This window comes from Ammospiza caudacuta, chromosome 2, assembly GCF_027887145.1.
Source record: "Ammospiza caudacuta isolate bAmmCau1 chromosome 2, bAmmCau1.pri, whole genome shotgun sequence".
In the NCBI taxonomy this organism is placed as follows: domain Eukaryota; kingdom Metazoa; phylum Chordata; class Aves; order Passeriformes; family Passerellidae; genus Ammospiza; species Ammospiza caudacuta.
The window spans coordinates 89724806-89747748 of NC_080594.1; the positions used below are offsets into that span (position 1 = coordinate 89724806).

General features: G+C 38.1%; 1 protein-coding gene across 4 annotated transcripts in view; it reads right to left on the reverse strand.

Annotated features, from left to right (window-relative positions):
- The window catches only part of INPP4A (inositol polyphosphate-4-phosphatase type I A), a 71015-nt gene that overhangs the window by 29953 nt on the left and 18119 nt on the right, over positions 1–22943 (reverse strand). For 2 of the 4 annotated variants that reach the window (XM_058800568.1, XM_058800570.1), the window contains exons 2-15: positions 18025–18087; positions 15471–15689; positions 14610–14654; positions 13019–13137; positions 12786–12902; positions 11702–11781; positions 11161–11272; positions 10196–10286; positions 9379–9526; positions 6444–6574; positions 5974–6078; positions 5107–5215; positions 3460–3477; positions 843–1026 (exon numbers count right to left, since the gene is read on the reverse strand). In XM_058800568.1, coding sequence (XP_058656551.1) covers positions 843–1026; positions 3460–3477; positions 5107–5215; positions 5974–6078; positions 6444–6574; positions 9379–9526; positions 10196–10286; positions 11161–11272; positions 11702–11781; positions 12786–12902; positions 13019–13137; positions 14610–14654; positions 15471–15576 — 1365 coding nt within the window. In that variant the 5' untranslated portion in view covers positions 15577–15689; positions 18025–18087. The remainder of the gene's footprint in view (positions 1–842; positions 1027–3459; positions 3478–5106; positions 5216–5973; positions 6079–6443; positions 6575–9378; positions 9527–10195; positions 10287–11160; positions 11273–11701; positions 11782–12785; positions 12903–13018; positions 13138–14609; positions 14655–15470; positions 15690–18024; positions 18088–22943) is intronic. The other 2 variants (XM_058800569.1, XM_058800571.1) reach the window with 1 other exon arrangement.

Here is a 22943-nt window from a genome sequence, read left to right on the forward strand (position 1 = left end):
TTAAAGGATTTCTGTAAGCCATATGAATAGGAAAATTATGTGGCCTATGTGTCTACTAAAATAACAACAAACAAGACATGAATATGTTATATATGCACATAATCCAGCTGTAGAAAATCTCATAGAAAAATTATACACTGTATTAATTTAGAATGAGTCTTATAATAAATAACACATTTACATGAGGTCCTGTTATACAAGGTTGTATGTGTATCCCTTCCACTGGGACAATATATGTCAAGCTGATTGGCCCCTACTGCTTTTTAGAGCCTTCAGATCTGCTTCAAGGAAAGAAGAGGTCAGTAAAAATGTATTTGGGTTTTTTCTCCCTGTAAGATTGTGTTCATCTGTGGATCCAGTCTGGTTTTTTGTTAGCACATCAAGAAATAACTTGTTTACATTACTATAATTCAAGCAAAGGTTATGTCACCATTATTCCTTATTTCACCAGTGGAAAAATACAGAATTGTTTCATTAACTTTCACACAGTTGCTGCTGCTTGACAGATGACTCAGAACATTAAAAAAAAATCCCAGGTGGTTATGGAGAAAAGGAGATAAAAGAAAGTGAAGAATGCACATTACTGCAATGTGATGAATGAATAGAGGGAATCCGAGGACACTGCACTTTCAAGAGGAGGTAAAGGCAAGAGTGTCAAAAGTAGGAGATACATAAATAAAACCAGGAACTTTTAAAGGTTTATATAACTTTTGTTTAGGTCTGTACATGTTACAACACTCTACTGAAAAAGGTAAAACAGATGTTTCAAGAAAAACTACTAAAGGTACAGAGAGAACAAGCAATACACTGTGCTTCAGCAGGGAGATGAATTATTCTCCTACCTTATCTGCTAGGATGGCAAGTGTTCTTTCAAGGCCATTAGCTGATCTATCCTTGGCAGCTCTTGAGAGCCTTTCTGCATAATAACTGACTTGTGTTTTCAGGGTGTTGATTTGTGCAATAATTTCCTTTGCTCTAACGATGTCCTGTGGGATGTATATTATAGACTGGGAACCTGTTGAAGTGCTGAGAAAGAAAGACGGATTTTAGGGGAGAAATTGATCTAGAGGGACACACATTACAGTGGCATGCTGGGGAATTAATGGCAGACAACAAAAATGTACCTAAAGTAGTGAACAACAGTGAAAGTCCAGTGGGCAATTGCACAGCAGGAACATGATGCTAGAGACTTCTCTGCCTTTACTAAAAGTATACAGATGCAGATTTACTAATCCCTAATACCAAGGGGCTGTGGGCAGAGTTTGCACACCAGAGGGACAGTTTTGCTGAGGTGGGTGACAGATTTTGCCATCAGGTACAGAACCACCTTTTGCAGAGACATCTTGCTCCATTCTCCCTCTCCTTACAACACAGATACTTCACTGAGGCCTTGCTTACAAACATGTTTTATCATATACCTACTAACATCATGAAAATAAAATCTGTGCTTCTTCTAAAACAGAAATGCCACCCAGAGCCATAATGCAAACACTGCTGTATTAGCAAAAAAGTCCTTCTGCAAGTATATAATTTCCCCTATTACAGACCAGAATCAAATCACACCAGAAAAAGCAATTTTATGATATGTAAAAAATCAACATGCATCTTCAGGCTGATCCAAGGACACTGTTCTCTGTGTGGTTTCTGTTAGCACACACTTAAAATACTAAACTAGGGACAAACATATCTTTACATGGGGATAATGCAGCTACACTAAAACTGCTTATTTGACAGTGGAGAACAGATTATGCCTTTTAAGTTTAGATGTCGATAGAAGTTGCTTATCCAATCCAAGACAGATGGTCTACAACTACTGGAGAAAGAATGACACTTACAAAGGGTAATTTGATCCCACTTGAGAATCATTCACAAAAGCTGCCTTTTAACTTAGAAAATTACTCTAAGTTGAAGTGCTCTTAGTTAATTATTTGGAACCGACTGACAACTACTCCCTTTGTCAAGCAAAATGCTGGGTTATTCCTTCCCAGTAGGAAAGGTACCCAAATACTAGGCCTTACATCATCTCCAGCCGTGCCAAGTGCAATATCCATTCTTGACAAGGCATCAAGCATGAGAGGACACCTATTGTGTATTACCTTAATTTTATTTTTTTTTTCCAGTCATGAACGGCTTCAGCATAGTGACAGTACAGAAGAACCTACTGTTTGCACCCATCTCAGCACTGTTAAATGGAGACAGCCCTGCTGAGAGGTTACATGAAGAGGGGTTTCTTTTTCAGGAACAGATCATGACCTCCAAGGAATGGGAACTCTGCTACCCTTAGAGCAATGCTGTTCATTTCTGCAGTGTATCTGTGAGGTAGGAAACGAGGGTTGTGTTCAAAATCATGTCACAATTCCAATTCTTATCCCTTAATGGATATTAAGGCAAGGGAGAAGCCTAATGCCACTGTCTGCCTGAGCTCCATTACAAAAGAAAGATGAGGGATGTGTTATCAAAGGATGTAACTCAGAAGTGATTCCTGGAAGAGTTTTCTTGTTTGTGCTCTGCCCACCTACCCAAGGGGCAAAGAGCACTGCTATCCCATACAGCAAATTAATCTCTGGTTTTAGGGCTTTCTCTGTACTTGATTTGTGCTTGCTAGTGACTGGTGATCTTAGTGACAATTCCTCTGAGCAATTTCTTTCCACAACAGTGTGGTTAACATGCATAAAGACATAGTTGGCAGAAAAGGCCATGCAGCATATTGAGATTGGATTTAGAATTATTATATTTTAATAATAAACATTTGCTAGGATGACTGGGGAAAAAATTATGGTGTAAAGTTCACATATACTTACTTTCCAACCTGCAATTGCTTTTTCAAATGAACAGCTCTCATTGTGTTATAGCAGCAAACTGTAATACAGACTTAAATTCTCAGTGAATTAGAGGTTCAACCTTAATAAGAGTAATTTAGAGCAGAATTTCTGCATTTTTGAACCACCCGGTAATGTCTGCTTTTGATAGCACTGAACACCACAAAATGAGAAAAAATATTATGTGAAAATGTTAAAATAAAGACATGGATTACAAAAGTATACATCATGCCAAATCTGTCACTATCAAGGTTTTAAAATACAAAAAATTATCTTAATTATCTTCCATCACTGGCAGAAAAGTTTCTCATTCCAGATAGTTTTCACTGGAAATAACAAAGAAAAATATATAAAATGCTTGTGTTCTGATTTTCAGTTTTTTTAACTTCTTATGGTCAGAGAGAGCCAGAAGTTAGCTGTTCATTGCAAACAAACATTGCAGATGAAATGAAGTTCATTCACACATCATGTTCTACAAAGCAGCTACAATTACTTAGAGCACAATTAGGGATGCCATGATGCATGACATTAAAAAGCCCTGCACACTTTAAAACACACCAGATCTTTGCCAAACAAAGGAAAATAAAACAACCCAGAGAACAGAAACCCTCTATAGAACTCTCAGAAACAGAAAACTCACCAACACTCCTCATAACTGCTACAAAAACAAAAAACCAAAATAAAATTAGCAGATTGTTAGCAAATACCAAAAGCAGAAACAAAACAAAGTATGATTGGGGAAATAACTTATTTGAGTCATGTTTTCAATAAGATGGGTATGTGAAGTTGTAAGCAAAAAAACACAGATTGCCAGATGACCATGAGTTGATCTGGGGAAATGCTGTGAATGCACCAAGCACAGTTATGCCAATGAAAGAAGAAGGAACTGAATGTAACAATGAAACTGAGGAGATGGATCTCAGTTCTACTATACTGGCTTTTTTAATTACATAGATGCATTTAAAATGAAAGTTGTTCTTCAAATGTTGAACCTGCAGTTTTCATGGACCCAGAAGGAACAGTTCTGAAAAGCTTAGAGGAAAAGTTCTGGATGGAAATTAAACTCTCCATTCAACTTAATTATTGGGTGAGGGGAAAAAGAACAAATCCCCTTGGGAAATTAGCTATTGCAGGAGCAAGAACCACTTCAGTGGCTACACTGACAGAAGGAGGTTATTTCAAAGACCAAAAGTGGTATCAAAAGAAGAGAAAGGGTGAACCTGCATACCAGTGTTCCCAAGTTTACAGTTTCCTCTAGTCCCATCCTAGTGCACTCTGTCAGCCTGAGTAATTACACTAGGTGTTTTTGCACCAATCTGTTTATCAGTTCGTATCTGATTGACATTCACAAAATGCTGCTATTCATTTCTCTGCAGCCAAAATTAATTCTGCAGTTGATTCCCACGTCATTCCCTTGTCCTATCAGCTCCAAATCCTACTAATCCTTTATTTGGAAGGACATTATCAAGGTCTCCTTTTCCCTGACTACAACAACTCCATGTCCTGCTGCTCCTGTGTCTCAAATGCTCCACAGAGTAGCAGAAGCAATGCAGACCCTGCAGCACTCTCCCTTCTCTGGGAGCTGGAGTGGGTGCCATGTTAGCAAATGTGACCTTCCCAGCTTCTGCAATCCCTTTAGCTCATACATCCACTCTTCCACAGAGGCCACTGGGCAGTCCCTGTAGACCCCACTGGGGTCAAGTATCCTGCCTGTAGGGCAGAGAACAAATTCAGAAGCCCAATCTCTGCATAAACCTTAGGCAATGCAGGAAAGCCTCCAGCAATACTTTCAGAACTAAATCCATTTTGTCAACAAGGAATTTACTAATCAGGCACAGCAGGTTCCTACTAAAGAGAGCTCAGCAACAGGACCTGGAAGCTATGAGAGGGGTGAAAGTCTCCTGAAAATAATGGGTTGAAGCATGATGTAGTGCAGCTGAGGATGTTCAGCAAATGTTCTGACCCACAATTGGGCAGAACCCAAACCCAACACCTAAAATAACTAAATTAAATGAATCAACAAGTATTCAGAAAAATTACAGTTTTCATAAAAAGACTCTTAGAAAGAGTCTGTCAGTAAACAAATAAATACAGTAATATAAGGAAGAAACTGTTTTCCCTCTCCTTCTTTGGAAAAAAAATGCACAGAAAAATATTCAATTCAAAATATTGTATAGTAGTACTATTGAATGAAATAAAAACAGAATGGAATGATTTTCCAAGTAACTGAGCATGGACCAGGAGGAAAAGGCACAATAATAGCTGTCACAATATTATTTCTACTTACTGTTTCTTTGCCTCTTCAAATTTATGCAGTTTTTTCCTCAAGCCACCTGATTTAAAGCCTTGACAATGAGCTGCTGGTGCTCCTATGGTGACTATGTCGTAGTTCTGATCTGGGATGGACAAAAAGGACTCACAAATGAAAACCTGTCATCTGTTACGTGGACAAACAATTGTGTAAGCTCAAAATCTTTTCTGAAAGTAATTTCTAGAAAACTTTGCCAAGGTTTGAAAGAAATGGAAAACTGAGCTGTTCTAGAGGTCCTGGAAATCCATCAAATACTTTTTCAGGTGAAAGACCCATACATGAATGCAGGTCCTATGTTTCTTGATCTAGAAGATGGACTGTGAAAAAGAAGTATTGAACACTGGTTTGTATACCAAGCTTGCCATTACTGGAATCCCTCACATGGACACAAGTGTGTGTTCATGATCACAGGGAATTACTGCTAAAAGAAGGGAAAGCCCAGATTGTTTACAATGAAAAAAGCTTGATGTGAAAAAATGTGATTTTGCATTGCCACACAGGTTGATTCTGGAGAAAAAGCACACAAGCTTAACAAGAAACAACAGTCAGAATGTCTGGAAAGGACGCAGCAGCTAAACCCAACCCTACTACAAAGGCTAACTTGTGCCACCTAGAGTTCAGTTAACTGCAGAACCTAGTTTTGCCACCTGTAGAACAGCAATAATTATACTTCCATCTCTTCTTTTGTAAAGAGATTTGGAATCCGAGAATAGAAGGTGCTACAAAAATGCCAAGTAGCACTACTACTATAGTTTGTAGAAACTTGGCTGTATGGTTGACGATGGAAATTTTAAAAAGTGGAGAGAAAAGTAACAAGATCAGTGAAGAAAGAGAAACTAATACCTGATCCTCCATCATCCTGGACTCTCATCCTCTGTATATGTAAATTTGTAGGAACAAACTCCAGTTTTTTATCAGCTTTCAAGCTACTGGCTTTAAATGAAGGACCTGAGAAATGCAAGACAAAATTAGGCATAAAACTCTTCTCCTTGTGCCTACATTAAAACATTCAAGAAGCTTTATTCATCATTTGCTATGTGCTGAAAGTAAAGCAGAGAAAATTAAAAAGAAAAAACAAACCAAAATCTTTCTGTTACTGTTCATGCCTTGTCCTCTACTTTCAGAGTAAGATAAGAGAACAAAAAGAATAGACAAATATTCCCCGGTAATTAGCAAACTCACAATAATTATTAATAAAGACAGAAAATATAATAACATTGTTTACTCATCATAAAACCTTCTGGGTTCCCAATTTCAGAGAAGCACTAACAATCCTGGTAGAGAAGAATCATGTTTTTATAAAATAAAATCACCTTTATACTGGTGCAGGTCAGTCAGATTTTCCTGGTAAGTCAAAATAATTGTTTGGTACTGCGTAACTATTTGTCGACGAAGGCTTTCCCAACAAGGAGACAGTTCTCCCAATTCTTCTAGTTCACAAACCCTGGGGGAAAAAAATTGGGGAGGGAGGGAAAGAGAGGCATTTATGCCCATAGTCCACTTGACCAGGAATGAGTTTCACATCTTATCAACAAAACACCATCCTCAGCTGACACACTCTCAATTTACCATGTCTGAGCTACTCACCAGACTGGAAACAACACATATCCCAAACTTCCAAACACACATCACAAGCACATGTCAGAGCACAGGCTGAGCACTACTCTGAGGTAAATTGCTTCCTCACAGGCAGAATACACTGTACTTCCCCCAGGAGCCTCAGGTGTTGATCATAAGCAGAACTTCCCACCTTTCTGCAGGAGCTCTTCAACTATATGAGGATTGGTAAATGATGGGAACTGTCTTGTGTCAGGTGACTTGGGACAATGAGGACCTTTTAAGGACACTTTACTGAACTGTGGTGGCTCTTTAATTAAAAACTCTGACAGAGGTTAAGTGGGATATTAGCACCAATCTGATGGTAGGTACAAGGAGTATATTCACTGGTAAGGTAGGTACACAACAGTTTGCAAGGCCAGGGAAAGCCTAAGAAGTGTAAGCATTAAGGGTTTGGAGAGACTGCAAGCATTAAGCATTAAGGGTTTGGAGAGACTGAAGATGAACCAAAAAAATCTTCATCTGAAATCCAGGATTTTGGGCACTCAGGGTAGAATAAAGGAGGACTGGACATCCACAGATACAAACAGGAAAACCCCTTGTACCCCAACTGCCAGGTTTCCAGTCACACATGGCAATCCTCTGTTACATAATGTTCCCCAGCAGTGAACAGTATTTCACTGCTGTGAACAGTGTATTTCATGTCACATTTGTATTACTTTCTTCTTGGATTAGTGTATTATTTGGAATGAAGGAAGAAAGGGGAAAAAATAAACAGGTCAACACCAGACTAAATTCAATAGCACATTACCCCGGAAAAGGTAGAACAATCATCTGTCAAAAGGATCCAGCACTTCTTTTTGCAATTCTCTCAATATTCCTAATTCCATAGTTTTAACCAATTGTCTCTGTATAATTTAAGACAGCATTTCAAAGAGCAATTCCCACTCCACAGTACTTTGAATATTATCAAAAAGAACTAAATTTCCAAGAAAAACATCAGATTGACTTGCTTTCTGCATAAGATGCTATTATGATTACCTTGTCAAACTCCCTGCTCAAAACCAGCCATGCATCTGAGCCCTGGTCTTACTGAAGTAAATTCACAGCTTACCACTTCAAGTTTACTTGTTTGTCCCTTAGAGCCAAGCAGCAAGGAATATGGATGCCATAAATAAATAGGCAGTCAAAATGTCACATCCCCCAGTAAATGTTTCCTTTCAAAGGGCTCTGGCCCAGAAGAGTTTTATCTAAGAGACAACAGTTGTGATTATCCAAGGATGTTTTAAAAGTCACCAGGATGTGAAGACAGAAACAGCTGTGCTTGTGTAGCTGTCTGTCATTCCTCCGGGCTGCAGCACTGAGAAGGGAGAACAGAGCACCTGGTCAAATTTGAGTGACTCCATGAATACAAAGTGTGATTGTGCACATTATTGACGGTCACCTCAACTGAACAGAGACAAGGGAGCCTTTCTCAGTAATTACATGAAGTCCTATTTACCTCTGAGCCACATTACCCAGTGGACATATACAAGGTCATATTAACAATCACCCGGGCTGCTATTAACCTGTACCTGTTTACAACAGGCATCCACCAATCTCTGCATGATTTTAGCAAGAGCCTCTGAACAGTCACAATTCATGGCCAAGGCCTCTAACTTCACTGTCTACAGTCTTACTGAAAGACACATCTTTTTGCTCATTCACCCTGAATTCTCCTTATATTCAAGTCCTTAACCTTCATCCATCATACATGGCATCTTATGGATAAGCTTCCCAACTCTTTATTATTATGGTTGTATAATGAATAAGTGCTTTTAAACCTACTGTGAGGAAAGCTGTAGAGAAACAAAGACGCAAAATAAAAAACAAATACCTCATGACTAAATGTGTAATGGCATACCCCTAGCCTGCTCCACCAAGGTTGTAGTCGGATAGCTGAACAAGATAGAGCATTCAATTTCTAGAATCTAAGCACACACCACTAAAAACATAACATCAGAAAGTTCAGAAACTCAATTAGCTTTCCAATGCATTACAAAAAGTCTCTGCCACCTTCCTGTGAGAGTTTGTCATTTTCACAAAATATGAAAATACCTACAATGAATGGATTAACCCATGATTTTATTTCACAATATTCCAAAGGAATTGAAATGTCCTAATATACAAAAACGAGAACACCAGTTAGTATTAATTAAGGTCAGACTTAGTTAAAATCTATAGGATTTGATTAAAATACAGTCAAAATAAAAGCCCAATACTCAAAAACACAGCTAAAATGCTTTAACATTCTAATCTTGGCCTTTACAAAGAGTACATAAAACATTAGATTTGCAAACCACAGCCTACAAATGTAGGGAAGAAACAATCGTAAAGGAGTATGTTGCCTGGAAGAAAGTTAATTGCTTCAAAAAAGCAAATTCAGACTAAACCTACAAAACGCTTAACAGATTTCCTTCTCCCTCACACCTTCTAAAATGAGGCCATGTCATTACTGTACTACAGCATTTCATTTTACTTGCTTTTATTCTGTTTTGTTTTCCATTCAAAACTACTCTTCTGACTCTCAAAGCCATTTCTTATCTCACCGAGTAGTCAGTGCATTAACACAGATACATTTATGCCTTTGTAACTCAGTAACAGCCACATCACTGCTGTATTACTGCACATGTAAACCATCTCAAAACTCACCTTGCTGCATCTTCCTCTAGAAGCAGCTTCACAAATTGTCTAGGGATGTGAAGTGACAGGATGCTCTCTGCCATCTGCTCCAAGATTCTCAAGTGGTTTCCATCAGTGGTTGGGAAACGATACATGCGGCAAATGGCACCACCAAACACTAAAGAATTAAAACCATGTTATTTAAGCCTAGGATGTGACTTAAAAGTGTACAAAGTCTCTTCTTTCTTAAAGTAAATGGCTTCAGTTCACTATGATGAAACACCCTGCTATAAAGATCTGGTTTAAGCAGGCATCAGTCTGCCTTTTGCAGGCATGGTCGTTCTGCAATGGCCATTCTCCAAGTGTTTGCAGGAAAAGCCTCCACTCCAAATGACTTACTACACTGCTAAAGAAGCTAAATTAAATACATATTCACCTTTTAAAATGCCCTTTTTATTGTCTATGTACTGTGCATTTTCCTCTCACGCAATCATTTGCTGGAAAGCTAACTCCTCTGCAAGATTCTTTTTGTAAAGCAATTTGCTTTACTCTGACCCTCTCCTCACCCTGCAACAATTGTTTAGGAATAGACTATGAAATTGCATGAAAAATGTTATATTACAGTCAATCTAATGGCAAGAGTTTGCCTCTGCTGTTTTTACAATACAGAATAGTGCATATGATAAAATGATTTATTCTGGTATGACCCTCAAAGGACTGGTCAATCAGCAGCCTGCTCCTATTCAAATGAAACATCTGCTGAAATGCCCTGGGGCCACAGGCACACAGGGCAGATCAGCTTTTACTGATACCTAAAGCTCATTTGTTACAGCCCAGGGCAGCTTACCAGATTTCAGTAGTGCATCCTTCCGCAATGAAGCATATTTGGATCTGATTCCTAAGGATTCTGTTAAACTTTCATCAACTGGCAACACAGTCTGAACAAGAACAAAAACAAGAAAAATCAGAAATAGTAAAGAATGAAACCTCAGTGCCCAAACAATATGCAGTGATGACCTATCAGAAAGACTTCAAAGAAATATCTAACTCCACACATGCTTTAAATAAATATTTCAAATATTTCTACTGTGAATAAAAAATATTTCAGGCTGAAATAATAAATCCTATTTACTTCTATGCACAGTTCAAAATACTACAAAAATTTTCATCCAGACTTTCAATTACTTATGCTAGCACAGCTCCAGAATCCTTGCAGGTATTGCATCAATAGTCATGAACGGATCTGGAGGATAAGAAGGGATTCTAGTGCACAGTGTGAATATAATACACATATAAGAGTGCAATGATCACCAAGATACTCAAAACACAAGCTTTGCAGAATTAAATATATGTCTAGGCTGAGAAAGTACTGCAAATATCTGCTTTCAAACAGTTCTGGGAATTCCCTAGCATCTTCATTACAGTTTTGCCTAATGGTACCTTCCTATTCACAATGTGAAATAAAATACCACATGTCTCTGAAACTGGTAATCCATGCACCAAGTGCACTAATGAACAGTACCAGAAGCCTCTTCCAATGAAGAACATGAATACTTGATAACTAAAGCTTAATAATTTTAAATTAAAATTATTTTCCCAAGACTTTTAACCCCGCACATGAGCACCAAGAGCTCTGCAAATCTCAAAATGGCTTCATCACCATTAGGCTGCTCCTTACAGTATTTTGAAAATGTAAAGCTCTACTAAATATCAAGATGGACAGGATAGTTGATGGCAGATGTCAACCTAGCTTATTTCAATGCTGGCAATAAATCTGCATTCTTCTGAATTTGGTCCAATGCTCAAACTCACCCTTCCATTAATGGTATCAGGTGACCTTGTCACTGGAGGCCTTTGGTCAGATTTTTCCTCCATCTGCCATCCAATAACTGTGATGTTACCAACACGGTCACTTTCAGCCGACCTGCAACAAATACTCTGCGTTGAGATTTTTTTGGAGGAGGACCTGTTCATCAACAAGGAAACACTTATAAAAGGGTATTAATCTTCAAACTTCAATAGCAGTTTAAACAGGAAGCTTTTCAACTTCATTTGTAATAATTTTATAATGGGTTAGTCCAACAGGAGAACATTCCCCTTATTCCACAAGGATGCTGCATGGAATGAAGGCAGCCTAGGCAGTGCTCTGTGCTCAGCTTATACATTTGAGGGTAACATGACAATGAGAAGAGATGCATGTGTTCACACATTTTGATAATCAGAATATACCTGATATCAAAACAAGGGAGTTTAATTAGGTTCATTTCAACTTAGTCATGACATAAGAGGTTTTCATCTCATCTTAAGCATGTTTTGAAGAATTAACAGTTAAAAGAAGGAAAATATTACAAACCTTAGTGTTATGTGCAACCTGTGGTACTTCTCCTGAAGAAGATCCTTTACAGTGAATGTCCCAGAACCCAACAAATACATCTGAAAGAAGATGAGTTCCAGAATTTTATTTACCTTTACAGCGAACAAAGGCTTTTACCACAGCACTGAAGTGCAAAATACAATTATCATGCATAGAAGTCCAAGAGCAAAATCATAACTAAATATACCATATACAACTAATTAGAATCTCTTGAAATTTAATATATTTGATAAATTCTAAAAGTTTTTCTTCCACTAGAGGACAATATGCATTTTTGTTTCTCTAGGATATACATGGAGGCATCTCAGTATATATGAGCTTAGGTCAAGCAATTCAGGAACACTGAAAGCAAGGGCTGAACAGGGCTCAGGCCGCATCATTGACCCAAATTTGTCTCCTTGTGAAGAACTTACTTCCCCTGGAGGCATTAATTTTTCCCTAGAGCTTCTCCATGAAGCACTGAACAGACAGGAACAGCTCTGCTGTCCCTGAGGAAGCCATGGAAGAGCAGACACATTGGGCCTGAAACAGTATTCTGGACAACAGTGGGAAAATAAACAGCCTGTATTGTCCAAAAATCCAAGTAGCAACATGGGAGCGCTGACACTGAAAGTTTTTTTTTCAGTAAAGGAACAAATCTTACCCCTGAACAAAATGTAATGTATCAGTGATTCCCAGAATTTAGATGTTCTGTTTCAAAGGAATGTTTCATTCTGGCATTTTGGCAGAGGCTAGAAGCCTCAGTTAGGGATGTTAGATCCTATTCATTACCTAGTTCGCTAATTATGTCCACAATGTAAGAGGACAAATGACAGGATCTTTTTTATTTAAATCCGTGGTCTCCAAATTTGCTGCAGACAAACCTTAGTTGAGAAAAGTGGCAATGCTTCTCACTCTGCCAAGCCAATCTCATTTGTTCCTCCTTTCCCTACCCATCTTGCTTTCTGTATGATCAGTGCTGCTATCCCTTTGTTTTCTTCCACAGAAGTTACTAATTTTATCTCTTTGCCTCTCACTTCCTTGCTCCACTGACTGGGCAGGCAACAGAATAAAGCAAACTTACTGTTCCCTGAGATCTATCTTTGACGTCATACACGGAGAGTTTGATTTGTGTCATTTGATTGATAAGAGAGTCTTGGAAAAAGGCAATGCTGCTTAGAAAGATAGGATTACTTGTTCCCTGTAATCATAAACAAAAAAGGCAAAAGTTAATGCAAGATTATATTTGTTAGGAAAGAAATGATTCCTGTGTTAGCTTTGATTTTAAATCTAATCTAGAAGTATCTGAGCACTCACCTCAATAATTTCAGTCTGTGCATGCTTCGTCCAGAATGCCTGGGGAGGCGTAGTTACACTCACTGCTACAAAACTATTTGGTTTTCGATCTAGCGATGGAGTTAGCAGCTCACTGCAAGCTTAGGTATGCAACAGATAAATACATTTAGATTCAGGATCTTTTTCAAGGTGCTGTAAGACTCTACATTTTTATAAAACCACATTATACACCCTGAGCAATCAAACCACAAAGGGCTTCATATTCATTCTATCACCACACTATAAAAGCAGACATCACTCACCTTTGTGCACGCAAACAGTAAACATGCAACCAGCTCAGCCTGGCTCCAAGCTCTGGAGCCGCAATTTAAACTTGTTCTCTTCTAATACATGCCTATCCACCCCTTGGCAAGCTCATCCTAAGAGCCCACCTGCAGCTTTTCCCCTGGGAATCTCATGACCTGGCTGCATTTGATTCCAAGTCACGCTCCATTAAGCCCATTATCAAATGGCATTTGCCCAGGGACAACCAACAGAAGCGCCTGAACATTGATCAAGCAGCACTGCTGAGGAAAACCAGCTTGCAATTGCAAGATGACAGCAATTTATTTCCTCTAAAATGTTACTGTGAGTTTAACTGCTGGGAAAAGGACTATGGTGAGTAGGAAACAATTTCCAAAAATTTCCACGAGTCACTCTACACAATAACATTAAATTTCAGAGTGAAATTCCATCTGTCTAGATACAGGTAGCTACAGTGTGGTCCAACTCAGTTTCAGCTATGTGCATGAAGTAAATGCTGAAATTTAGCTAAACAGCTTTGTAATTCTAGATATTTTTATTTATCTGAAAATAACTGAAATACCTCATTCAATTCTGAGAATGCTTGTTAAGATTATTATTTATAACACAATTACACACAACTGAGAAAATTTTCTATTTTTTCATTAGCCTACTGTTAAGAGGATAACCTTTCAAATAAAAGTCCACTATAAAGCCAAGAAAAACATCCTGCAGTTGAAAATGTGGACTGAATTTTCAGCAAGAAAATATTATTCATTCATTCTTCAAGTGAGGTAAGTCAATGCACAAGCTTCTTGTCCAAATTCAACCATCTCACAATTCAGGTCACTTCTGCATCTTGCATTATCAATTGACAGCAAAAACCCCAGGAAAGAAGTTAGGTGTAATTCGCAATTCTTAGAAACCATTCTGCCCTAAAATGGTGTTTCCAGCAAATCTCTAGTTTGCTTGAAGACCTGAACTGCTGATTAACTGACAGTGAAGGGAGTTTCACTGCATCTTCACATAAACAAAGTAAACAAATAATAATAATAATCATCATCATCATCATCACATAGTAAACATTAAAATTTTGTAAGACTGGTATTTTAGTTACAGACTTTTAGAAACTCCACAAAATGAAACTGCTGGCTGCTTATCAAAAGATACTGTACAAGCAGGACAAAAGCTGTACCCCATCTCCATAAAAATCAGAGCAAAATTGCAAACTTTACTATATGAAATGCACTTCAAAATCAACACTTACAAAACCTCATACATATTCAACAGCACACATTATCAAAACTAGCATGAAAATCACTAAGCCTACCTAAACTGAACTCTAAAATTGGCTCATCTGGATCCTGAATGTTTCCTGTAAAACAGAAAAATTACCACAAGATTAGACAATTCACATCACTGCCCTGTGAATTCTTTCCTGAAGTTGCAATCACACAGAGAAAGAAAATACATTTTATACAAAAATATTTTTCTTTAATTCAGTGAGCCATGACTGGTATCTAAAACATTTATCTGGTAATCCTTGGTATCTAATAATTATTTGGAAAATCTGGGATGATCTCAGTTTATAAAACATATTAAAATATGTAAACTTATACAAGATTATATGCAATATGGGAATAGTAAATGCTTAATCTCAATAGAAAACAACAGGATTAAAGCCTGAGCCACTACTAACTCCAAATTATTAAATCTGTGGTAGTTAATAGGACAAAATTTAAAAGTACCTGTCTCTCTCACTAATGAAAGTAAGCCTCTGAGGGTTAGAATCCTAATTTAATAACCATAAAAGATAAGAGAGACAAGCCTCAGATCCCTGAACTCTCTTGAAAATTTTATACAATGTAAAACAAGGAGGTTGCCAAGAATCTTCCTAGACCATGACATTATTTTATTTTCTCCCCACTGCTTATTTTTGAGTGACAAACATAACTACAAAAAATCTAACTTAATTTTTTTAATCCCCCTCTGATTTCAATGTTTTGTCTATTTTAAAAGTAGCAAATTCAAGATTTTTAGAATTTTTTACCATAATTCCTTTACCTCATTACTTCCAGATAACCAGACAGATCTAAATCTTCGAGCAATTAAAAGAAAAACACTAACATTAGCACAAGGCAGATTCTGGAAGAAGCAGCAACAGAGCAGTAGCTGCCAGGAAGGTACAAACCTGTCAGAGAAAGGCCAACCATGTCAGAGGTGACATCAATGGTGGAGGCCCTCTGCACAGTGCGGGACTTGGCCCCATGGCGGGGGCTGTGTTCTCTTGCTGTCATTTTCTCATGAAGAGCCCTTCTCTCCTGGCTGCTTGGCTTTAATGATGTTTGTCTCACAGCGTAGCAGAGTGCAGCAGGTTGTATCCAATTGCTAGTCGTCTAACATTACCATGCTAAGCAACAGAGGAAGCAAAAACATACACCAAAATTTTAGGTCACTATCAGGTACTGTTATTTTCAACAGCAGCAAATCTACTGCCATAAAATCATCTCAGGTCATTCAAATAAAATGCTCAAGGCAGATCCAATGCATAGTAACTCCATTTGCATGAACTCTACATCTGCAGAATTTTACAGCAAATTGTTGAAAATTGGACCACATTCTCTGTAAGAGAATGGGGCTTGAGAGAGACATGTTAACAAACCAGCTGCTCTTCTCCTTTGTCTAAGTGATTAAACCATCCTTAATGAAGTTTCCCGGTTTCTACTCCCTGGGGAGCACAAGTAAATTTGTCAGATGGGGCCTCTGTCTGCAGAGGAAGCACTAGGGATAATGACAAAGGAACAACAGGTTGGTGGAGTGCAGAACAAAAGGGCAGGAAATGTTGTCAGTGTCAGCACACTGTGCTGTTCTAGGCTCTACTGCCATGAGAAAGGGATAATGAAAACTATAAATAAAGCCTATTGGGCCAGAGAGAGGTTGAAATTCTGGGATGGTGGTGGAAAGAAAAAGCAAAAAGGGATGCCTGCTGATGTGGCAGATGGCAGTATCGGTGCTTTTCCTCCACTTTTTTGGACTACAGACATCCATGACAGTCCTTCCCCTCACAATGCCTATGAAGTGAAAATTACAGTAGGAAAGAAAGTCTACAGAAAATTTGGTTATGATTTTGAATGTGAATGTTCCTTCAATCAACCGTGCTAGCACTGCAGTTATGGAATTTTTTTATTTGTTTCATAATCTTATGACAAACTCTATTAATTTAGCAAGTAAGGAGTAAAATCTAATAAACCTGAAAAGTACTAATAAAGTAACTAACACCTTCCCAGCAGTCTGTCATTCATTCTACAAAACATTTGAACCACACTGCAAAATGGGAGAGCATTTCTTTTCCTTTTAGGTTGATGGGCCTAAAAATGAGCAAGATGCATTCTAATTAAATAAAGCACCTAGCTTACATTTTGTTCTAAAACACCACTTTAAATCTGTCAGAAGGCCTCCAAAGGAGCATTCAACCTGCTTAACTTAAGTCTCTGAATTTAATTAGTCAGCATACCCCTCTGGAGGATTTCAAAAGAATCTTTCTCTCTCTATGGGGTACTCAAGCTTCTTAATTATCACTGCTTCACTGGACACCAAAAATTCAAATGCAAGTTAAGCATGTAAGACAACTGAACTGAACACAGCCTGGACATCTTCATCAGCTTAGAAATTAGATTTTAAATGAGGAGCTCATTCTAGGGAGGAAATTTGGACTTTGCCTACATAATATGCCAGTCTGTTACCACTCAGAACTAAGAATTTGATTCAAGTCAGGTTTACATAAAATGGCATAAGTCAACTCCAAATAGGAAAAAAAATTTTTTTTGAATGGAAGAAGCAGAAACTGAGATCTCTGAACCTCCCACCCCAAAGCCCTAAAACTCAGTGACAGTGTATAAAAACAACACTCTGCCTATAGATAAACTTTCTTACAGCCAAATATTAAAGCAGGCAGATTTTCAATGCATATTGAATAGTTGAGGTTGAATAAATTCTGGAGTTTATCTAATCCAACACCTTTGCTTGAAGGAAGCTTCTCAGGACAGTGTCCAGTTGGTTTTGGACAAGAATTGGACAAGGTCTTTTTGGACAAGACCTCTCTAACCAACCTGGTTGTTCCAAGGTTTGATCACACACAGTAAAAAAGCTTTATTATATTTAATGTTTAAGTAGCTAGTGAATAACCAACCTTTCTCAAATAGTACTGAATGTCCTAGTATTTATTCAAATAAAACTTCCATCAAAATTCTTTGACAGTTTCCAAGGCTTTCCATTCTCCTATTTTTTTCCTTTCTTTCAGCAATAGGTTTTCCTTGGTTTGTTCTTTATATAATGTGATGTTTAACAGTCTGTAAATCTATTAAACCTAACTGCCTGATGAAAAGACCTACAAAATATACTTGCAGAGATTAAGACAGGATGCCATAGGCCCTTCCCCCAAAATCTATGAATAACATATTAGAGAATAATTGACATGTTCACCAAGGTACAGGCCAGACTGCAATTAGGTTCAAGAGCCTGGCTGCTTTTCAGTTTAAATCTCTGCAATCCTTAAAAAGGGTCAATCATTGATAAGTTAAAAGAGGGTCAGGTATCTAATTTGTTTTGAAGCTATTTCTACTTAAATATTACTGAGTGTAGTAGTTTTCCAAGTCTCTCTAAGACCTCAACTATTCCTTTAAATTGCAATATTAATTTATCATTTAATGATACATCTTTACATTACTTACAAGGACCATACTTACAGAGGGCTCTTTTCCTTATGTGGGGAGGGATTTTGTATATCATAATATCAGTTAAATCCACATCTAAAAAAATAAACAAAATAATCATCATAAATTTATACTGCATACATCACAACCAGTGGGCAGATACCATTCTCAGATTACCTGCAAGTGTAACTTCTGATTACTATTGTTCACAATAAGGTTTACTGAAAATAAAAAATATTGTATGATCTTCTACTGGACCTCACAGAGCATTAGTCATGGCAATACCCAGCCACAGTAGGAGCACAAATAAATAAGCTTATGCTGAGAAGAACTGACTTCAGGTCAGCATTTGGTGAGTGGGTAGAACGGCTATAAGAAATATATGTAAACGTGTTTACCAAAAGGCTTGGTGCTATTAAGAAAAGGAATGTATATGATATGTTGACTTTAAGACAGCATTTATTACTATGCTTGCTTTTCTACAGCTAATCTTTCAAAACACTGTTGTTTGGAAGAGTTACAACTGTTACTGTCATGAGAGAAGATTGTGTGTCAAAACACAGAAGTTCAAAAGATCAGGATGCAGGTCTCTAAACACTATGTGAGGGAGGCTTCTACAAACAGGTGGGAATGAGCATTCAGTAAAAGCAAATTATTTTTAAGCTTACTGCAGCTTAATGAAGATTTATATTTGATAATGCCACCATCTCATTCAAATACATTCATATTAAAAGGCTATGTCTTTTAAGATCTCCCATTTATCCCATATTGCAGTAAAAGAAATTAGGAATTCCAGTCTTAGTTTCTTGCTTTAGTCACCAGCCCTACCAATTACCCAAGACTGCTTTAGAATTTAACACGAGCTCTTATCACTTACAGAAATATATTATCTCACCTAAAGAACATAGGAGGCAACTCCTATGTTCTTTAGGTGAGATAATATCTTTTTCTATGATCTCAACTCACCACTCAGGTTCTCTGTGCAGTCAGTGGTGAGAGGCACTTCCAGAGAACAAGTCACTCTTTTCCAGGGTAGGTGGGATGAGTCACCCCATGGAGATACCACTCTCTAATTATAAAAATTATTTAGATGACTCACTTAGCCCTGCTGCAGCTGGGCAAACTGGATCCCTCCTACAGCTGTGCTAGCTCAGGCAGGGGTGAGTTCCCTTTACTCAATGCATAAGCAAATAGCAGGTGCTCTGATCCCTCTCCTGAATAACAACTGCTTCAACAATTACAACCTTATGGTCATGTTTTTGAGAAAAACCAAAGGAAGTAGCATTCTTACCAAATGAAAGGTAGTATTAAGAGATTTCCATAGATGGGATCTATCCTTAAATGGATAGTTTCCAAAGACTGGTACCACTCGAGCAGTCAGCAATGCCAAGGCTGATGTAATTAATTTTGAGGCAACCTCTCCTGAAGATGGCATGATTTATCCACACATAGCCTTTGGCTTTGGCCTCACTAAGATGGCAGACAGTATATGTTGGCAAGTTGTGGCAGACAGTGGATGTTGTGCAGCTTTGCACTTCATGAAGCTTTGCTGTAAGCCCAGTTTTCAACAGAAACATGAGAAGCTGTTGTTGAGCTCCAGTACTGGTAAAGGCCACATCCACAGTTCAGGAAAGGCTTCTGAACAAGCCTCCCTTCTGTTATGTGAATATTCATTTTTCACTCTATTAGCACAAAAGTGTATGACCTGGAAAAAGGATCTTCATCTGATGCCACTTCTGCCCTGCTACCCTCAGGCCTGCCAGTTAGCTTTGGAAAGCAAACGCCATCCTGCTCAGCTACATGACCTTGTGTCTTCTGGGAATGAAACTTTGGGACATTTGGTCTCACTCTGCTTGCAAGATCTCAAGCAAAAATGATGATCATCTCAGCCCCAGAACAAACCCCTGATGATTAGTTTCTACAACTGCAAGCTAATATTCTTACTCACTAACTGTTTTGGCAAAGTACTTTGGTCTGTCCCCTTCTTGAAAAAAATCTCCTACCAAACTACCCCTTGAAATAAACATGAAATAAACCTTTTTTCAGCCTAACATCTACTTTTTTGACACTCCTTACACAACTGCAGGAAACAGGATTTTTCCAATTCACACATCAATAAGCAAGAGAAAGAGGATACTCCAATTACTGACTGATTCAAAGTCTGCTTTGAGACTGTACTTTTCTACAGCCATAGTGCTCTAGGCTTATGGCATTAGATCAGGTAAAAAGGGATACCAAAGCAAAAAATGCAACAGCAATGGAAGGCTAAATGCTACTGATATATCTACATGAAGAGAATAATAAACAAAAAGGGAGAGTGTGACAGTTTCCTTAATGCTTTTAAAAAAAACAACCATAACCACTGAAAGTTTACCATCATCTCCAAGAGAATATGAAAAAGCAGTTGTAGGTTACTTACTGAATTGCAATCAGTTTTAGAATCTCAAGGCTCTCCAGACTGTAAGGACCATTCCCTGAACCTTAACAATTAAGGTACTTGTTCCTGAAAAATCCATTTTGAAACATCAAGAGGGCTCCTTCAGCCAACTGCATTCTTCAAACAACATCTTCATAAATATTTTCTCTGATTGAAAATGTTTTAACAATACACAAGATCATAAAAGTGAATATTGCTGAAACAGTATTTTGGATCTGCAGCATGGCCTAGTTTCCAACTAACATTTTATTAACCATATAAGTACGGACAAAATAATGGAAAGGAAGAAATGCCTGATTATGGTAAGTTATGAACATGCTGCCTTTTGTGTAAGAGCACCATCTCTAGTATAACTAGCATGCAGGGCGTGTTTTATTGTTTATTTATTACCTCCAACAATAGAAAACTTTGGCAGTGAAACTAGATTTGACATGTTGGCTCAAACCCAATTTTTCAGCAATTCCAGCAGCCCACCTCCAGCACCTGTTTGAAAGATGATGCAAGGAACTTTATTAGCCAGGCATGGGTCTGAGGTGAAGGTCTGGATCAAAACTATCACTCATGTCTGCAGAGGCAGCCCAAGAGCAGAGCATCAGCTCAAAGGACAGCAGCTCCCAGCTAAACCCTGCTAAGACTTTCTCCAATTAAGAGCTATTTTCTTTACAGTCTGACATGCACTTCACTCTTCTGTCTCATTTAATGGGAAACTCAGTGTCCTGAATCTCGCACAGATCAAAACAGGAAAAGTCAAAGCCATGAATTTGGCACCTTGAGTCAGATCCTTCCAGCCAAAATCACAGAGGCAGCAACACAGACTATGTCTACTGCAGATCCATGGATTGACAACAGTTTCAGTCCATTCATTCCATGATCTAGGCCTTGGGAAGGTGAAAGAATGCAAGTGATGCCAGCACCCAATATGAAGCTTTGCCTCCCACTGACATTATTTCCCCACAAAGAGGCTATGTCTCTCCCTTCAGTCTGCTTACTAAGTCTAGGTTCCCGTCACCATCTGGCTAAATATCCCCTTCTCCCAGAACCTTGAGTAACAAAAGCAAAAATATTAAGTTTGGCCTGAAGAATCTACTTGTCACTCTCTGAGGATTCTCTGAGGATTCTGAGTAAGTGAGTAACCGCAGCAAAACAGGGACAAGTCTTCCACAAGAAAATGAAATCAACAAACACAAGATGTAACAAAGGTATTTGTGCAATGTAAAAGTCCCTGAATGCAACCTTCCAGTGATATTTAGATAAAAGGGCATTTCAGCACCAGGAAGTGGCTTGTTTTCCTTTTGCTTTCCTGTCCACAGATCCCATTTAGTTGCAGATAAGTTTGTAAGTCAAAATTTTTTCCTGATCCTTCCCCACTATGAACTTCAGTAAACTCAAATAATCTAAACCCACAGATTTACCTTTTTAATATATTTGAGTCCTTTTAACAGGAAATTGCTATTTAGGCCACTAAGTTCTCTGTGCAATTTAAAACTATTTGTCTGTATTCACAACAGAAATAAAAATAGCACTCTTTTTAATGAGATACTGTTTTAATTTCATTTGTCATTACAATATTTTTATTCCTTTAGTGCTTCTAGGAGCACAAAAATACACACATCCAGAGGTGGAAATGGGCATTTGTAACACACGTCTGTTGGCTAAAAACTAAAATGCACACCTCTGTTTCACTTTGCAGAACAGCTTTATCAAGCTGAACACAGTCCAATGCCATGGAAAATGCTAAGTTTTGCTACAGGGGAGTTTGAAGTCCAAAGGCTCTCAGGCTCCTCTGTCACTTTACCAGCAGAAACTGAAACAGCTTACAAGTGGTCTTTACCCCAAATTAACCTTTACCCTCTTCACAAGAAATGTGCTGGGCACTTTACCACAAAGTTTCCTAGGATGAGTTCATTCCTCCTGACCTGGGGTTCTCACACTGCCTACACAGGCATGAGAAGCCCACGAGAACAGGGGACATATTTCCTGTTGAGGAGTCTGGACTGTAAACACTTATCTGAGTTTGATGGTGCTTTCAACACCCTCCCAACATCTGCCTCACCTAGAGCAGTCTTTCATTATAACCATGAAGGTATCAATGTAGAAACACTCTGCTCCAGCTGGAAAAAACAAAATCCCTCTCTGAGCTCCTCCTGCTGCAATAAAAAGTGAGGCAGGGGAAAAACCCAATGAAAGAAAACAAATCAAATAAAAAAACAAGCCAAAAAAATCCCCAAGCACCACCCCAAAACATAAAAAAAAAAAAAAAAAGAAAAAAAAACCAAACACAAACCAAACAACCCCAAATCCCACAAATAAACAAACAAACAAATAAAAAAATCAATGATTAAAAAAAACCTCAAAAACCACAAACAAATCCAAACCCCAACACTTATATGACTTGAAATGGAGATGAACCAGACACACATAACATTTGCTAAAGATTTCATACTGCTGTTGTTTACAGATCAACGGCATTAACATATTCTCCTTCATACAGGCAATGAGAGGGGCACACAGACAA